Source organism: Python bivittatus, unplaced genomic scaffold, assembly GCF_059951505.1.
Source record: "Python bivittatus isolate LINGU-HERP-01145 unplaced genomic scaffold, Pbiv_v1 ctg000480_np1212, whole genome shotgun sequence".
Lineage (NCBI taxonomy): Eukaryota > Metazoa > Chordata > Lepidosauria > Squamata > Pythonidae > Python > Python bivittatus.
In genome coordinates this window covers 78093817-78110135 of record NW_028277075.1, presented here as the reverse complement: position 1 = coordinate 78110135, position 16319 = coordinate 78093817, and the positions used below count along the sequence as shown (strand labels likewise).

At 37.6% G+C, this 16319-nt stretch overlaps 1 protein-coding gene across 1 annotated transcript in view; it reads right to left on the bottom strand.

Moving 5' to 3' along the window:
- The window catches only part of IGFBP2 (insulin like growth factor binding protein 2), a 61248-nt gene that overhangs the window by 5695 nt on the left and 39234 nt on the right, over window positions 1–16319 (bottom strand). Inside the window, exons 2-3 of the mRNA XM_007420163.4 lie at window positions 5441–5637; window positions 336–476 (exon numbers count right to left, since the gene is read on the bottom strand). Of these exons, the coding sequence (XP_007420225.1) occupies window positions 336–476; window positions 5441–5637 (338 nt within the window). The remainder of the gene's footprint in view (window positions 1–335; window positions 477–5440; window positions 5638–16319) is intronic.

Here is a 16319-nt window from a genome sequence, read left to right as displayed (position 1 = left end):
CTCCAGGGATAGTTTATCACAACCCCAATGGGCATAAAATTAAAACATTTAAAGCAAAGCAGGCATTTTACGCCCATTGGGGATGTGGAAAACAATATGAGTGGGAAAGCACTCTCTCCACTGTGATTTCCCTTCGAATGTTTATAATGTATTCTTTCTATATAAAATAATTGTTTATTTATTAATAACCACTGAACAATATTCCACTGCATGGTCTTTTGGCTTGATTGCCCAAGGATTTCCTTACGTTGAATTATATATGAGTCTGCACAGAGTGGAACTACCCATTCATCCTGATACCATGTTTTCTGCAGTCCATCAAGTACTCTTCTTACCTGTTTGAGATTGTAAAAGCCTTGTTTATCACAATTTGGGATATTTAGGGAATAGAGGTGCTCTAATGGACCACGTTCATCTGGCAGGCGCATGGTTGATATACGTTCCAAAACCTGATCCAATTCCTGTTGACAGGGTGTCTGCAATGCACCAACAATGCAGAAAGGGAAAACAGGAAGAAAAAAAAAAAAAGCTCAAAACATATCAAGGTTCCAGTTTTGCTTTTTTTTTTAAAGAAAGAGATGACAATTGCTTTTGGCTTCTGAGATTGCTAGAGTGAAGGTTTGTCATGAGTATGCTCGGTTTGTATTATCATTTTTAATTTTATTAGAGTTTAGAAGCTGCTCAACTCTAAACAACTCTGTGCAGCTTATATATTAAAAGTCATGAACAATAAAAACCAAAGGAAAAGACCAACATCCAGAATAACCCAACACCCCTCAAAGGAGAACACAATGCCCCCCCCCAAACTAACTGGGGCTCAGCAACCACCCTGCTGCCAGACCTGGAAGCAAACCCAAAATTTCAAATACTCACAGAACACCCTTGTGATGGGGGCCATATGGATCGCTGGGGTTAACATAACTTTATAGATTTTATCTAATAATATAGCTATAATTTCAAAGCGTGATCACTCTCTGCATCCACCTAACGAGTCCAAAAAGTATATTACCATAGCTCTTTTCACTTAATGTAAGCTTCCTTAATATAGTGGCTGGGACTTATTGGAGTTAAAGTGCACACATCTGGAAGACACCAAAATGAAGAAGGCTGACCTAGAGTCATACCATCCCATGGTCATTATATGTTTTTAAAGGTCTTTGGAGGTCTTCAAACAGAGGTCATCTGTGAATCCTGCAATGAGCTGGGAACTCTGAACTCCATTATTCTATGACTTTTAGATCTGGATGGGGCAGCAATGCCCCTGAAGGAGCAAGTGTGCTAACTAGGTGTCCTTCTGGATTCACAACTCCTGCTAGGGCAGCAGATGGAGGTGGTGGCCGGAAGACCTTTGTCTATCTTTGCTACTGCACCAGGTGTGACCTTTCCTGCACTAGGAGGTGGTGACAGTAGTAGCTAAAAGCCTTTATCATCTCACAGTTGGATTACCGCAGTTTACTATGGCTGCCCTTGAGACAACTGAAGCTGCAATTGTTACAAAATGCAACAGTCTGCTGACTTGTAAGAGAAAATGCAACAAAATAAAACCAATGTTGAAGGAACAGCATTGGCTGCCAGGCTTCCAGGTCAAATTCAAGTATTGGGTTTTTTTCCCATATGAAGCTTATTATGGCTTGGTTCCTTGCTACCTTCAGGACCATCTGATACATGCTGGCCTGTTGTGGATAACCCCAAGAAGTTAAAGAGGGTGGAAATCTGGAAATAGCCCTTCCTAGTTATGGCCTCCTTCACTCTGAAATGGCTTATCCCTTGAGATTAGAGTGGCCTTTCTTAGGCAAGCTGCTATGGAGTTTAGAATGGGGAGAGCAAGATGGAGGCCACTGTCTGGATGGATTTTGTGGCAATGTGATTTTATTGATTGATATGGTTACTGCTTTACAGCTTTATTTATATGACTTGGTTTTAGAGACTTAAGTCACCTAATATCTTTAGATGAGGTTGCATGCACATAACTTTATAAATAAATAAAATACTGGCATAAGGATGACTTCTTAAAGTCCAGAAATGAAATGAGTTAGCCTGCCTGCCCCTCCCTCCCTCTCTCTCTCACACACACACATAAAGTGGCCATACTATGTAGTTTGAAATATCATCTTAATCATCTTATGATTAGTGGAGACACACACACCCCTACCTGTGGAAGCAACTGGGGAAGCATCAAAAAGTTGGGGACATACAAAGGCAGGTGGGCCTGTGGGATATATTTCACTGGCAGCCTTTCTTTGTGGCTAAGATCATACTGCACCATAGTGCTCACACATAACATTGCTACCGCAGGAGGTGCATTGGCTCCCAGTAGGCTTCTGGGTGCAATTCAATGTGTCAGTTGTCACCTTTAAAAACCCACCTGGCATGGGGCCAGATTACTTGTGGGACTGCCTATCCTTGATGGCTCCACCCATCCCACCAGATCTGGCAGAGTGGGCTCTGGGTTCCTTTGGTGATGCAGAGTAAGCTAGTGGGTCCTAGGAAGCATGCCTTCTCTGTCATGGTACCTACCTTATAGAACAGTCTCCCCCAGGAGATATGGATGGTCTTGACCTTGCTGGCCTTCTGGAAGGCCATGAAGACCTGGCTTTTCCCCCAAGCATTGCGGCCAGGATGTTAAGGGAGCTCTGACACGGGTATGTGCAATATGTTGCTACTCAGATGTTCACAGAGGCCTTGACTCATTTTTTTCTTTTAATGGATTTTCATAATTGTATTATGCTTTTATCTCTGTTCGCCACCCAGAGCTTCACTGGTTAGTTGAGTGGCTATCTAAATTTGCATAATTAACTAACTAACTAGCTAACTAACTAATCTCTCATGTTCACTTGACGATATTTTGCCATGATTCTTTTATTCTTTAGGTAGCAGCAAGAAATTTTTATATAGCAAAGACTCCACTACCATCATCAATAAGATATAATTGGAACATGCCTCTTTTATCAGCAATCAGTGGTCCTTCTTCAGGCCTTCCTGAGCTTCAAGAATATAAAAGCATCCACATGCCAAGTTTCTAGCACACACACACACACACAGGCCTCAACAGCTTTGGAGAGACTGTGAAAACCAATTTCAGAGCCTGTCAGTTTCTGTCCAAGAAACATCCTGAATAGTCTTCAACTACTCAGACTCTACTTGGATTTGGGCCAGTTAGAAAACAGTGAAGCCAATTAGACCAGCCTAAATATGGCACTATGAAGTACAGAGTAAGAGAGGGGAAAGCCTCATGCATTGCTAGTGTAGCATCCAAGAGGGGTGATTTAAAGAGCAGCTAGCTGGTGTCCATTTTACCTGAAACTGAAGGGAGAGATCAAAGGCTGTGTGAGAAAACCTACAACTAGAAATAATCCCTTTACACTACACTACTGTAATCCTTATTGACAACTATGTGTCAAAATCCTTCTGAGTCATGCCAAAATTAATCAAATTTGTGGAAAGGAATGTTCTATTCTGATTTGCTAAATTTTACTTTCTCTTTTCAGTTTCCCTTGGTTGTCTTCTCTTGGTCCCAGTTTAACCGTTGCCACCATATATTATAAGGGCAAATTGACCTCTACTTTGAGAGACCTACTGTTGTTTCTGACAGAATCTTCACTGATCTACAAAGTGTATTAAATGTTCAGTGTGTGTGTGTGTGTGTATGTGTGTGTGTGTGTGTATATATATATATATATATATATATATATATATATATATAATCTCTTTAACAGTAAAAGAATAAGTACATAATCAAAAACAGAAGTGCCTTGCTGGATTAGCATCCACCTAAGCCACCTGACAGCATCCACTTAATTCATCATTTTCTGCAAAAATCCCAGTGACCAGTAGGCATTATGTGGGTCCACATAAATTCTAGAGGTCCATAATCCACATTTTGCCACTTATGTGAATGTGTCTGTCTTCACTGATCTGCCCCTAAACCTCTTGTGGCAGTTCCGTTAAAGATTAACATGCTCCTAAGTGAAAACTCCTGTTGTTACCAGCTGAATGATACAATGCAATATGTTGTTTTTCTTCACTAACAAATTTTATATGATTAAAAGAAAAAGATGATCAAAGTGGGAACAATTATTAAGTCACTGTTTAGTTTTGATGTGGCACCAGTGATATTAATGCATGCTTGTGAATAGGCCAAAACGTGGGCTACAAATGAATGTCAACATTTTATCTAATTTATTTATTTAATTTATTTAAATAATTTATATATAGCAGCCTATCATGCACACAATAATCCTAGGTGGCTCACAACAGCCAACAAAAACAAAAGGTAAAACAATAATCTCACACAAGGGAACATCACACTTCCCACAATATTACCATAACATTTCATCAACTCCACCTTTGCTGGGCTCACTCCCATTCTAACCCAATGCTTTGGGGAACAGCCAGGTCTTTACAGCCTAAGAAAAGACTAAAATCACCTAATCCTCTGCCTACCCAGTAAAATTCTGTGAAATAGGTAGGGTGATTGCACAACATGGAAGTTGGTTACCATTTTATCCACCCAATTTAACACCACATCTTCATATGCCATTGCCAACCAAACTACTTTTTAGCCTAATCCCAAGAATGCTTTAATATCAACCCTGAGCTACATATATCCTCTACTATTGGTACAAAAGAAACCAGTTAATATGTCAAAAATCAAAAGGGAAATACAAATAATAAACCAAGAGAGTGACCTGGATAATTTTTTTTATATTAGGTTTACAAAAGAGGCTTGCTAAAGCTTTGAAGAATTTTGTGAGAAGTGACAAAGAACAAATTAAAAGAAATCAAATTCTATGATCTTATTTGAATGGACTAAAGCTTAAGATTGTTAGAAGGAAAAGGAAGGAACATAACGTTGGTTTATTTGATCAAGGTGAAAATAAAATGTGTTGTTATTTCTGGGAAACCTTAATGGACTTTCTACTGATACCAGGACTGAAAAGACGATGCTTTATGGATTTGTCTATAGATAAAAGATGAGATACGGGATGAAGAGATCATTGGTTGTAAACTAAGATGGGGTAAAGAGTTACTAAAATTTTTATACTTGTGATGAAGGTTGGAAGTCACTTCTTTACATATTTTCTTTACTATATTCTTTTCTTTTTTTCTTTCTATTTTCTACATTTTTTCCTTTTCCTTTGCACCTTTTACTCTTTCTTTTTATTCTTTCTTTCTTTTAGTTTGTATTAGGTTTTACTATTGTAATTAAAATTGTATGTATGTATGTATGTATGTATGTATGTATGTATGTATGCATATTCCTTTAATTCAAGCATCCCCAAACTAGAGACGGATTCCCTGAGACAGAATTCTAGAAAAACCTTCAGTCAAATCTTGTACAGTGCCACTCAGAGAAGTTTAGTATCTTAAATGGAACCAGTAGATCACTGAAACTACCTCATAATCATTATTGATTTCACACTAGCATTTATCAACTCACCCTAAGAGGTGGCAGACGTATCTCAGGCTTGGGATGCTTGCCCATCAGCTTTTGCTGCTCATTTGTTTTCTCACGAAGTATGGCCAATTCCTTGCCATTTTTCACAGGGGGCTTTAGCCGTCCTGTTCCAATCATCACACCAGTGGCACCATCTACAAAGTTCTCCACAACAGATCCTTCAGGGTGTTCTTCATTATCTACCGGAGATAAGAAATGGGTTAAAACAAAGAAAAGCTATCAGTTTGCCAGCCTCAGAAAAAGCTCCTATAGATCAATTTGTGGAATATGACCTCTGGCCAAACTTCATGTGAGGAGTAGGCCAACTACAATAGTTGGAAAAATGCTCATGTGGAAATGTCCTCATATGGAGGCATCCTTATGTGGAGATCATAAAAGGTTTGCTTCTGTTTCTGAGGAGACAATTCCTTGCTGCCAAATAGGTTTCTGAGGAGACAAACCCATCATTACCCTTCAAATGCTTGGTTGTACAAATTGACAAAAGTATTTAATAATGCATTCATTTCAAATCAAAACCCATGCATGTCTGAACCACAGAGACAATTTAGCTAAAGACACAAAACATAATGTACCATTTGTACTATGAAGAGAAAGAAAAATATCTCAGAAAATGTTAAGTGCCTCGCCACAAAATGGTGTTTGTTATGGATCCATTTTTCCTAAGATATAGCAGACCAAGGTTACTCCTGACCCATCATTCTCAAACTTTCATGAAGCATCTAAGGCACAATGAAGCTAAAGAGGGAGGGGGGTTGCCAATGAGTAAAGGAAGAGGGTAGATTGTCTTCATGGTCTCATAAAGACTCATTTTAAAAAATAATAAAATCTAAAAAGGAATAAAGTACTTGTAATTGTGTATAAATAATGCTAAATAAACAAATCAAACAAAAAAGCAATATAACAAAATAGGCTCTGCATTCTTTATAACTAAACTTATTATCACACTTATTTTAATGTATAAATAAGAGGGATTTTTTCAAAGCAGATATCCCCAAACCAACCAAAAGGGCCCCTTCTTGCTATAATATTTCTTTGATTCCTTACTAAGGATGGCAAAACCTTGCATAAACCCTTAACTGGCTTCTAAATAACAAGGCAAAAAAGTGAAATAGTATAATTCAAGAAAATAAAGGTAATAAAATAATAAAACCAGGATTTTTTTTGGGAATGGGGAAAAGGCCTAATGGCTAGGCTATCACAACAATGATAAGATGCAGTGTGACTCATCTGATTTTAGTTTACCATGTCATATGAATATAGCACTTATGGTTTATAAACAAGTTTATGTCTCAGCTGTAATGCAAACTCTGTATACAATAATGAATACTTTAATACCGTATGGCTTAATGTATGTGTGAATCCTGTTTCTACTCTTTAGGAGAGCTCTTTAGGAGAGATTTTTATTCCACTGAAGTTACAAATACTGATCCAAAAGATTAGAACATATGAACATTTGGTATCATCCTAACAGAAACACAGTGAAACAAGAAATCAAAAAACCTGATTGTCAACACAGCAATTCTTAGTAATTTAGATCTGACAGCAACAGAAGTCAGTCAAATTTGGACTCATAGTAATTTAAATGTTGTTTGATACATTTCACACTTTTTACAGATTACCTATTATTTTTTGTGGTGAGGTAGAATTTTTTTTCACTAGTAACACTGCCACTTCACCTCTCAAGGAAGAGGTGGTGCTATCGGTGACTACACTAGGTATCAGACTGAGACAGCGTGTTCTCAACTGAAGTTCTGGAATTCTTATACTGAGATAAGACCTGTCATGTAGCTTACATGCTCTGTTCATCAGAAAGGAAAGACAGATTTCTAGTTTTGTTTGGTTTTATGTCTGGCAAATAAAGTCCTCATAGAGTTAAGTCAAACCATCAGTGATGATTTAAGAGACACACTTCACTTATATCTTCTGTACCTAAAGAATTTTTAAAGCAAACAAGTCCTAGGTAGATTGTCAAGTTGGATTCCATATGCAATTTTTGGCTTTCATAGAAAAATTAAATGCCTTTGCTGTCCCAGTCTATTGATCATATAACTCATCTGCTATACAGCTAACTTTAGCAGTTTTTGTCTGGAATGTTCTTGATTACTGAAGAGTTGGTTGAAAGAATGGAATTCCAACTTGATTGTGACAGAAACATGGTTAAGAAATAATTAATGACCGTAAATAAGTTCATATGTCCAGGCCAGATAGGCTGTATCCTAAGACAATGACAGAACTCACTGCATTATTTTTGAGAAATCCTAACAGGCTGTCCCCATTTTGAAAAATGGGAAAAAAGTCCTGGGGAATTCTAGGCCAGTTAACATCCCATTGATTCAGAGAGAATTTTACAACAGATTATAAAGTAATTGGACTGTCCATACTATGAAAACAATGCTATGTTTACTAAAAGTCAGCACAGATGTGTCAAGAACACATCACCAGTGCATAACACTGTGACACTTGAAACAGAAAAGGAGCCATGCAGCAAGGGCTGGAATGGTAGTTTTAGTGTTTGTGGTTTAATCACTGCTATGCTGGAAAGCTGGATTTTGAGACTGGTCCAAGAGTGTGGATAGCCTTTCAGATATGTGGTTCATTATTAACCCTACTTCCCCAATACATTATCTTCTACCCTTATCCAATCTTTTCAGCATGACTGTGGGAGTGGGGAAGGGATTTGCTAAACAGGCCAATGAACAGTGTGTTCCAACGGATGGTTGCTTAGCAAGTTCCTCTTATTGTCCTGGACTGCTGCTGGCAAGGGGATGATCCAAATGGGCATCCAGTGACCTCCTTTGGCTGTAACCTTCCCCAGGAAGTGCTTTCAAGCCCTTCAAAAGCACACGGAAACAGCAGCTTGACAATCCCTCTTCAGCCTGACTAAGTCCAGCTTTAGCAGCATGCCCTACTTCTTCATTTTGCTTTCTTTCCATTGCTGAAGGTACAGATTGGTGGGCGAACAATGGATTCATTCTTCCCCATCCTTCCTCTAGGTCAATGTCATGCAATCCTCATCGTTTATTCAATTTATAGTCCAGGATAATGGTCTCAGCTTGATGTGTTATGCCCTTGTTGTAGCAAAATTGCTGCATCACCATTTTCTAAATTTCTGCTGGAGACATAAAAACTTAGTGTGTTTGGAGAGGTAAACACAAGTAACGTTTTTGTAATCCCCATTCTAGCTCAATATAATGAGCAAATTGAAACAAACCATTTCCCCGTGTTTCACAATGATTTACTTACTTTACCTAGCAAGATCCCGTAAATCAGGAAATATCTTAATAAGTTTTAGATGCAGTTCAAGATATCTTCATATCATGATTTGGATTTTAGCTATGCATGTCTTTGATTCTAACTTTGACAAAGAAATGGCTTTACATACTTCAGTAAGCCTTTATGTGATAAATTTGCTTTTGAGCATTGAGACTTACAACCTAATGGTTTTCCCTCAGCATTGCTGCTTCACACATTATAGAATCTCCTCCTCCTCTAGTTTCTGCTCTTCCATTTGTCGATACTCTTCCAAATTTGCTTTTTTGTATCTGAAGTTTTCCAAAGCTTGAATGGCTTTTCAGGATTTTATATCAAGAATGTTCAACCCTTTCTGACTCGAGGACCACAGGTGGATGGAGTTTATTGATGTAATCAGTGCATGTTAAGGATACATGTATATGTACATATATGTATCTGTTAAATATCCCCATATGCCACACTGTCTGTATGTTTAAAATCCACTTTTAAAATACATTGTTCCCTCCACTCCACCTATTAAAAAAGGGATTTTCTTTTTCAATTCATCTTTGAAGAGGATTATTTAAAAATTTCAATCAACTACTTGTACATTTTGTGATGTGCAACTAGTTGCAGACTTCCCATAATGGAGATTAGAAAGAAGGATTTTACAGGGATAAGGCGTAACTTCTGTTACACACATCTAAGTTATAAGCAGGACCAGGCTGAGAACAGGTGTCCTGGAGAAAAATCTATCCCGTCGCTAACGGTTGACACTGATCTGATGGTGTGTAATCAATCAATCAATCAATCAAATTATAAGTAATACTCATTTTGGTGCTTCTCTAACCCATTCTGAGCCAAAACAATTATTTCTGGGGAAAAACACGTTAAGAGTGAAGCATATTCATGTCTTCACTGATACAATCTGACCTCAGTTACACCCAGCTGAATATTTTAGAGAGGGTTTTGGGAAGTAAGAGAATGTAGTCCAACCAACAGTTTGCCTTTACATTAAAACATTAAACCCATAAGGAAAAAAAATGCCACTCCTCCACTCAAAGAACAACACAAAAGCACAAAAGGGTCAAATATGAGTTTCACCCTGCCCTTTAGAGCTGTCTGCATGTCTGTCTTTGATTTTGAACCCTATGGCTTCAAGCCAACGTGTTTAAATATGATTAGCTTTGAAGCCACATCACACTTTTTCATTCTTTATTTTCCAGACAATAACTCTACCCAGGGTGTTCCCCATTTCACTCAATTTTCTCAGTCTGCCTTTTCTAATGTCACAAACAACTTCTGTGATCTTATTCTGATTTTATCTTCCATAAAACTTGAATCAATTGCATTTCACCATTTATGGGACTTTGTATCTACATCAAACCTAGGGAACAATTCTTGAGATCAGTCTTGACTACCACCATCACTACCCAGACTATAGACAGTGCATATTCTGCACTCCCACAATTTAAGTTATTAAAATAACTGTGAATCTCTGGTCTCTAGAGATAAAAACTGTCTCCAGAGAATGTCAGTTTCAGGTCTCTTATGCTTTTGCTGAATCACTAGAGAACCCTGCCATTTTAGCTGCTGCAAATTAATATCTTGATATTCAAGCATTTCTCATCTCAGCTACCAAGCAAAGAATGAGTAGTAATCCCATTTAATCTATGTCATCTCTATTAGCAATCCTGAATTTCTGCCCTAAATCAAAATATTTAAGGACAGTCCTAGTGTTAAAGAGAACATGGAAAGATGAAGGAGACTGATGGACTCTAGTGTCATTGTGTATGACACTGCACATTGCAAGGTAGTATAGTGAGAGATTCTACCAACACAAAGAAAGCTTCAGCTTCCTTAGGGAAACGTCCAAGACAAACAAAGATTGAGATATGTAAATATCTAATTAAATATCCTTCATACTGAGCTACAGCGGACAGCGACACAACTACCACCTAATGCTCCTATTAATACACACAGAAACAGAGTAAATGCTTCAGGAAAAAGCCTCAGCCTGTGACCCTGTCCATCTATCCCACTTCTCTTCACTTCTCAGTAATTCGTGGTTTAATAATATCACAAAGATTTTTGCAGATTAATCCTCGTGGTTCCTTTGACTATCACTAAACTGCCTAGAAGGTACATTAAACATTTGTACACATAGAATGTGATCCAGCATTGAGTTATGCCTTTTAGCCTGACCATCTCCTCTTTAAATCATTTTCATAATCTCCTTTTTCCGTTACCAAGTTTCCATTCCTATAATATCTCAATGAGCACCAGTTGCTTCTGAAAAATCATTTGTGATTAACCAATTGGAACTGGAATTCCTGCAGGGATCAGGGACTGCATTTCATTTGGATCAGAGAGGTTTCATAGAAGGCCCAAAGACCTTAAATCCTTAAAAGATGCCTTTTTAAGCCTTAAAAAGATGGAAAGCTTTCTTCCAGCTGAAAGAAAGGAAATGAAATTAGTGTGCTATTTGACAATATCAGTGATGTTACAATAAAAAGAAAATGTAGAAAAGAAGCGAATCTGAGAAGGACCAGGAAAAAAAAATCACACAGGAGACATTCTTTAGCCAGTCCATGAGAAAGATCATATTTAGCAGAAAAAATAAATTAGTACTCATAATTGTTCTCTGCTGTATCAAACACAAATCCAAGGTCAACCTGACTTAAAATTTTATATAAGCAGGAAACACTGGGGAAGAATGAAAGAGTAAAGGGATATATAACACTTTTTTAAAACTACCATGGAAATTCTGAACCACCACTACTAGTATGTGATCCTAAACTGGAAATATAATTCTTTATAGATGCATATATTTGAGTAACAGCAAACATTAAACAGCAAAATGACTAAATAAAGCAGCTTGCTAGAGTTGAAATATGAACATCTGCAGCTACCATATAAAATTCTCATGGCTACTCAAAATAAGGCCATGTTCTTAAACAGGTTTATTAGCTTCCACCACCCTCAGTTAATAAGAAAGCTGTTCTGCCACGCTGCTTTACAGCTGTTGTGACCACCACTACATCTGCAGCTGTTTCAAAAATATGCATGTCTGGTTTAGTTAGACTGCTAAGCTTATAACTTCTCTATTTCCATCTGCTGGACAGGTTTATTAGTTTCTTTTATGGTAGAAACTCCACCCCAGGCAGGAATGAAAAGCTCAAGCTGTGATCATTTGTTACATCCTGAGTCAGGCATTCAAATAAGTCCTCCTGTCCCATCTAAACTCTGAAATAGATCCCAAATAACTGTAGTGCATGATCCAAGTTGCTAACAGTTGGAAGCACACCAACACTAGCTTCCGGAAGGAAAGGAGATGCCGAAACTAAAGGTCTTTCAACTAGTGAATGCAAGTAATTCTACTTTCCTTTCCCTTCCCCATTTCAATTGTTTTTTTAATTTCCTGCTCTGTATTCTTTCACAATTTTTAAAAACTCCAATTATCTAGAGCCTGCAATTAGCTTAACAGAAAGATCTGAATGGCACAAAATCACAGAACACACATTGGATAATGTATATATAACTACATTCCTAGTACTTTTGCATACCAGCTTGAATTAAAGGAATGAAAGAAAGCTGTTCTGCTCTTTTGAGACCCACTGTCAGCATTTCTACATTTTGAAATAATAGCAATAAAGTTGAAGTTCTCTAGGATTTCCATACTGCAGGATGAATCTGAAAATGTAAAGGGTATTACTGTTTGATATTGTGCCAATAATCTATCACTACCACAGGTCAACATTAAGTCCTCTCCCCATTCTCTTGAGTGAGGGGCCAGAGTTTGTTTTCTCTATCTTAATCAGTTACAAGTATAACAGGTCCAAGCCCTAGTGCAGGGAGTACATTTACAAAATGGATCATTCTTGGAATAATTTTTTGGCTGTCCCGTGAAACTATAATCTCATACTAAAGGGAGGAGGGGCATTGGTGTATCACTGGTGATTCAGGCTCATCTCATATTAAGGTGACAAGCCTGTTACAATTTTTACTTTGCCCCAAAAGGTAAACTGAAACTTTTGATATGACTCAGCATGCTCCTTCAGACACTGGTTTTCTGGGTACAAGAGACATGAGTAGGCATGGGACATCCATGCATTTACCACTCCGTGGCAACCTAATCTTATGCACACAATGTCATTCAGCTTGCGCCACACTATTGCAAATGTTATGTTGAAGATATGCAGTCAAAGGTACCATACAGAAAAACCATCTGTTCAGTGGCTCTCATTCACTGAAGCTATGTATCAATATCTTTCTGTGCTCAGATGCAATGGAAGTTTCCGTTAGCTGAAGTGGAGTACCGCATTGCTGCTATTCAAATTTCACACACATCTCTCTTGTGCGGCTGAAAACTCTTGCGCAGTCATTCTTGGGCTCTGGGCCAGGTGTTCATCCATTAAACCCTCAAATAATGCTTTCAAGTGTTCTTCCTTTTACCCAACATGGGAATGGCTCTGGCCAAGATGGCAGGCATAGAAATTGATGCAGACCACAAAAAGAAGTTCAGAAGTACCCTGCTACTTACCCTGAAGAGTGGTCTGGATATTAAAACAGCTAGTGCTGAAAGTTGATGTAATAAATGGGAAACATTAAATAAATCTTTGCTAAATGCCCCCATAATATTTTGAAACCAGCACCTTTAAATTGCATGTTACCATTCTGCTGAGAAACTTAAATCTTAATAAAGGAACCTTCAAATTGGATTATTCAGGTTTTAAAGCATCAGTGTCTACTGAAGTGTCTAAAATAATTAAGATGAAATTCAAAAAAGCTATTCAGTGAAAACTTGTTCATTGTTAGAGAAACAGTAATTCCTCACCCCCAATAATAATCCCCCTATTGTATCAGTTCAATCCCAACAAAATTAACTAATCCAAACAATGTTTCCTAATACTATTAAAGCAATAATCCTATATTTACTTGAAGTAAATTCATTAAAGTCAATGGGCATATTTCTTTAAATGCACTCAGCACATTTAAACAACATATCAAAATGCTGGAAGCCTAACAGGACCAGTCTGCTCTACCTAAGAATGCTTTTCTGAGCAGTCAAGGCCCTTTTTACAGAGCAGTGAGATACTTTACACCACATAACTGTTTCTGAATTCCAAAGAGCTTCAACGCTTTCCCCACAAGAGTTTTGGAGGGCCAATACAAAAAAGTCCCCTATGAACTGAGACTGTGCCTCTGTGAACAAGGAGCTGTTGAAACTACAGCTCGTATCCTGCTACACTGCACCGTCTATAAGGACTCAAGGACCTGCTTTATAACTCCTTACCTGGTAAAACACCCAGGAAATTCTGATCTTTTTTTACATACAGTGGTTGTTATCAGATCAGTATGATTCAGTCTCCTTGAACATAGCTAAATTTTGATATACTGCCTGTAAAATTAGGCAGACTTTGATTATCCACTGACAAACCCACCACCAATTATAATATTTTATTTTACCTTGTTTTGTTTTTACTTTATTTTTATCTACAATGTGTTTTTGTTTGCAATTCTGGTCAGTGGCCATAATAAATAAAAGATAAAAGTATTTCTTTGTAGGCCTTTGTATTATTGTGTTCCAGCTGCCATTATATTGACATAATCGAGTGATAACTTGGATACATAATAATCTGCCCAGGATAAATGTGAAAGTCTTTCCTATGATGATTGGCTTGCTATCACCACAAATTTCAAGTATTCCATCTCCATGTACTCTAAGTAAATATATTTCAGGACTTAAATAAGTATACCCAGATAATAGCAAAATTGTTTCCTTTACTTTTCATAACAGAATTGATGCCTAATCCACCAAGGGACTGTACTTGCTTCCAAGAAAACCCAAATCAAGAACCAAAACAGGCCACCTCGGAGGCTATTCCCGCTAGGGATTTCTAGCATCATCCAACTGATACTATGCTGATATGTTAGTATGAGCCCATGTTTGAGATTACAGTGTAATGATAAAGGTGATACTCCTTCCTTTATTGCGCCCAGAAACCCTGCTGAATTGTGCCCAGACACCCTGTTGAAGAAGTAAGAAAAATAAGAGCTATCCCAAGACTACTGTTAGTTATTTGGGCAACATTTCACAGTGTTGCTTGGAGTTGGGAGGCACATAAATTAAAATTAAATTATTATTATTGTTGTTGTTGTTCATATTTAGTAATGCCGGATCCAAAGCTATATTGGACAACTATGATCTAGCCTCCAATCTTCCCTTTGTGGGGAAGATCACTGAGAGAATGGTGGAGTTCCAACTGCAAGGGGCCTTAGAGGAAATGGATTACTTGGATCCTTTTCAGTAAGGCTTCAGACCATGACATGGGCCAGAAACTGCACTTGTTGCACTATTAATGACTTACAGTATGTGAGGATGTGGCAGTGCCCCTTCTGGTCCTTTTGGACCTCTCAGCATCATTTGTTCCTTTTGGATTTCCCGAAAGAGCTAAAGCTGAGGGCATTGCTTTGCAATGGGAGAACCATATGGTGCCCTCCCTCCTGAAAATTAAGAAAGCAGTGAAAACAGCTGTTCAGGAGCCCTTTTAAGGTTAGATCTTATTGTTGAGAAATACATCTGTTGGTATAGTACTGGTAATTTAAAATAGCGCTGTGTAATTCTTATTTGGTGTTTATTACATGTTTTATGCATTAAAACACCAGGATTCCATTGGGAGTGCAGCAATATAAAAATTAAATAAATAATGCAGACAGGCCTTATATTGGTACAATGATGGTTGGGTAACATTATAAATTGCTAATGTGAAAGTCCTCCTCTGTTAAAAGTAGAGCCTGCTTAAAATGAACATATATAAAGGCCCACTTTAAATTGTTTCAAACAAGCCTATTAAAAATCTCTAATTGTCCCCCAACATCTCCATAAAAAGGAAATGCTAAGGTGTGGTCCATTCACAAAATAAGTTTATTAGCACTGTTACACCAGTGGCGTAGAAAGTGTGTTTGTCCCATCAGTGAAGTAGTATAATCCACTTACTAATGAAGGGTACATTGCAAAGTGCAGTAATCTTAATCATCTTCAATTGTGGGCACTTCTAAAACCTCCATTTGCTGATCTGTTTACATATGGAACAGACTGCTGAAAAAAAACACATAGCCACAGCTATGCATACTGCAAACTGCACCCAACGTCATTATGGGATCATGGAGTAGTTGGAATTTAAACAAAAAGCAGTAAGAGTTAAAATGTTCAGTGTAAATGTATACCTAAATGTTGATGAAATTCTTATCTGTTGCACCACATGTTTGCAGATGCCATTACAGCACTCTATAATGCTGTAGGTAGTAGCATATGCAACATTAAAGGCTTACTTACTAGAGGAATTTGTTGATAATAAGTTCAAGATTCCACCTCTGAAATCTTACACTGAGACAAAATCTCTTAACTCAATTAGAAGTATACAAAATATTTGCAAACTTCTAGGTTCTAACCATTCTTCAGGAACTAAGACAGTTAAACATCCATGAAAGAAAGGAAGGCAGGGAGATCAAAATGAAAAATGAAGATCAAGTTTCTCTATATTGTTCACAAAAGAAAACAGGCACAAATATAAAAGATTACAATTATAGATTGTCAATGGATCTATTAATGGTGCATCTTTTTAGA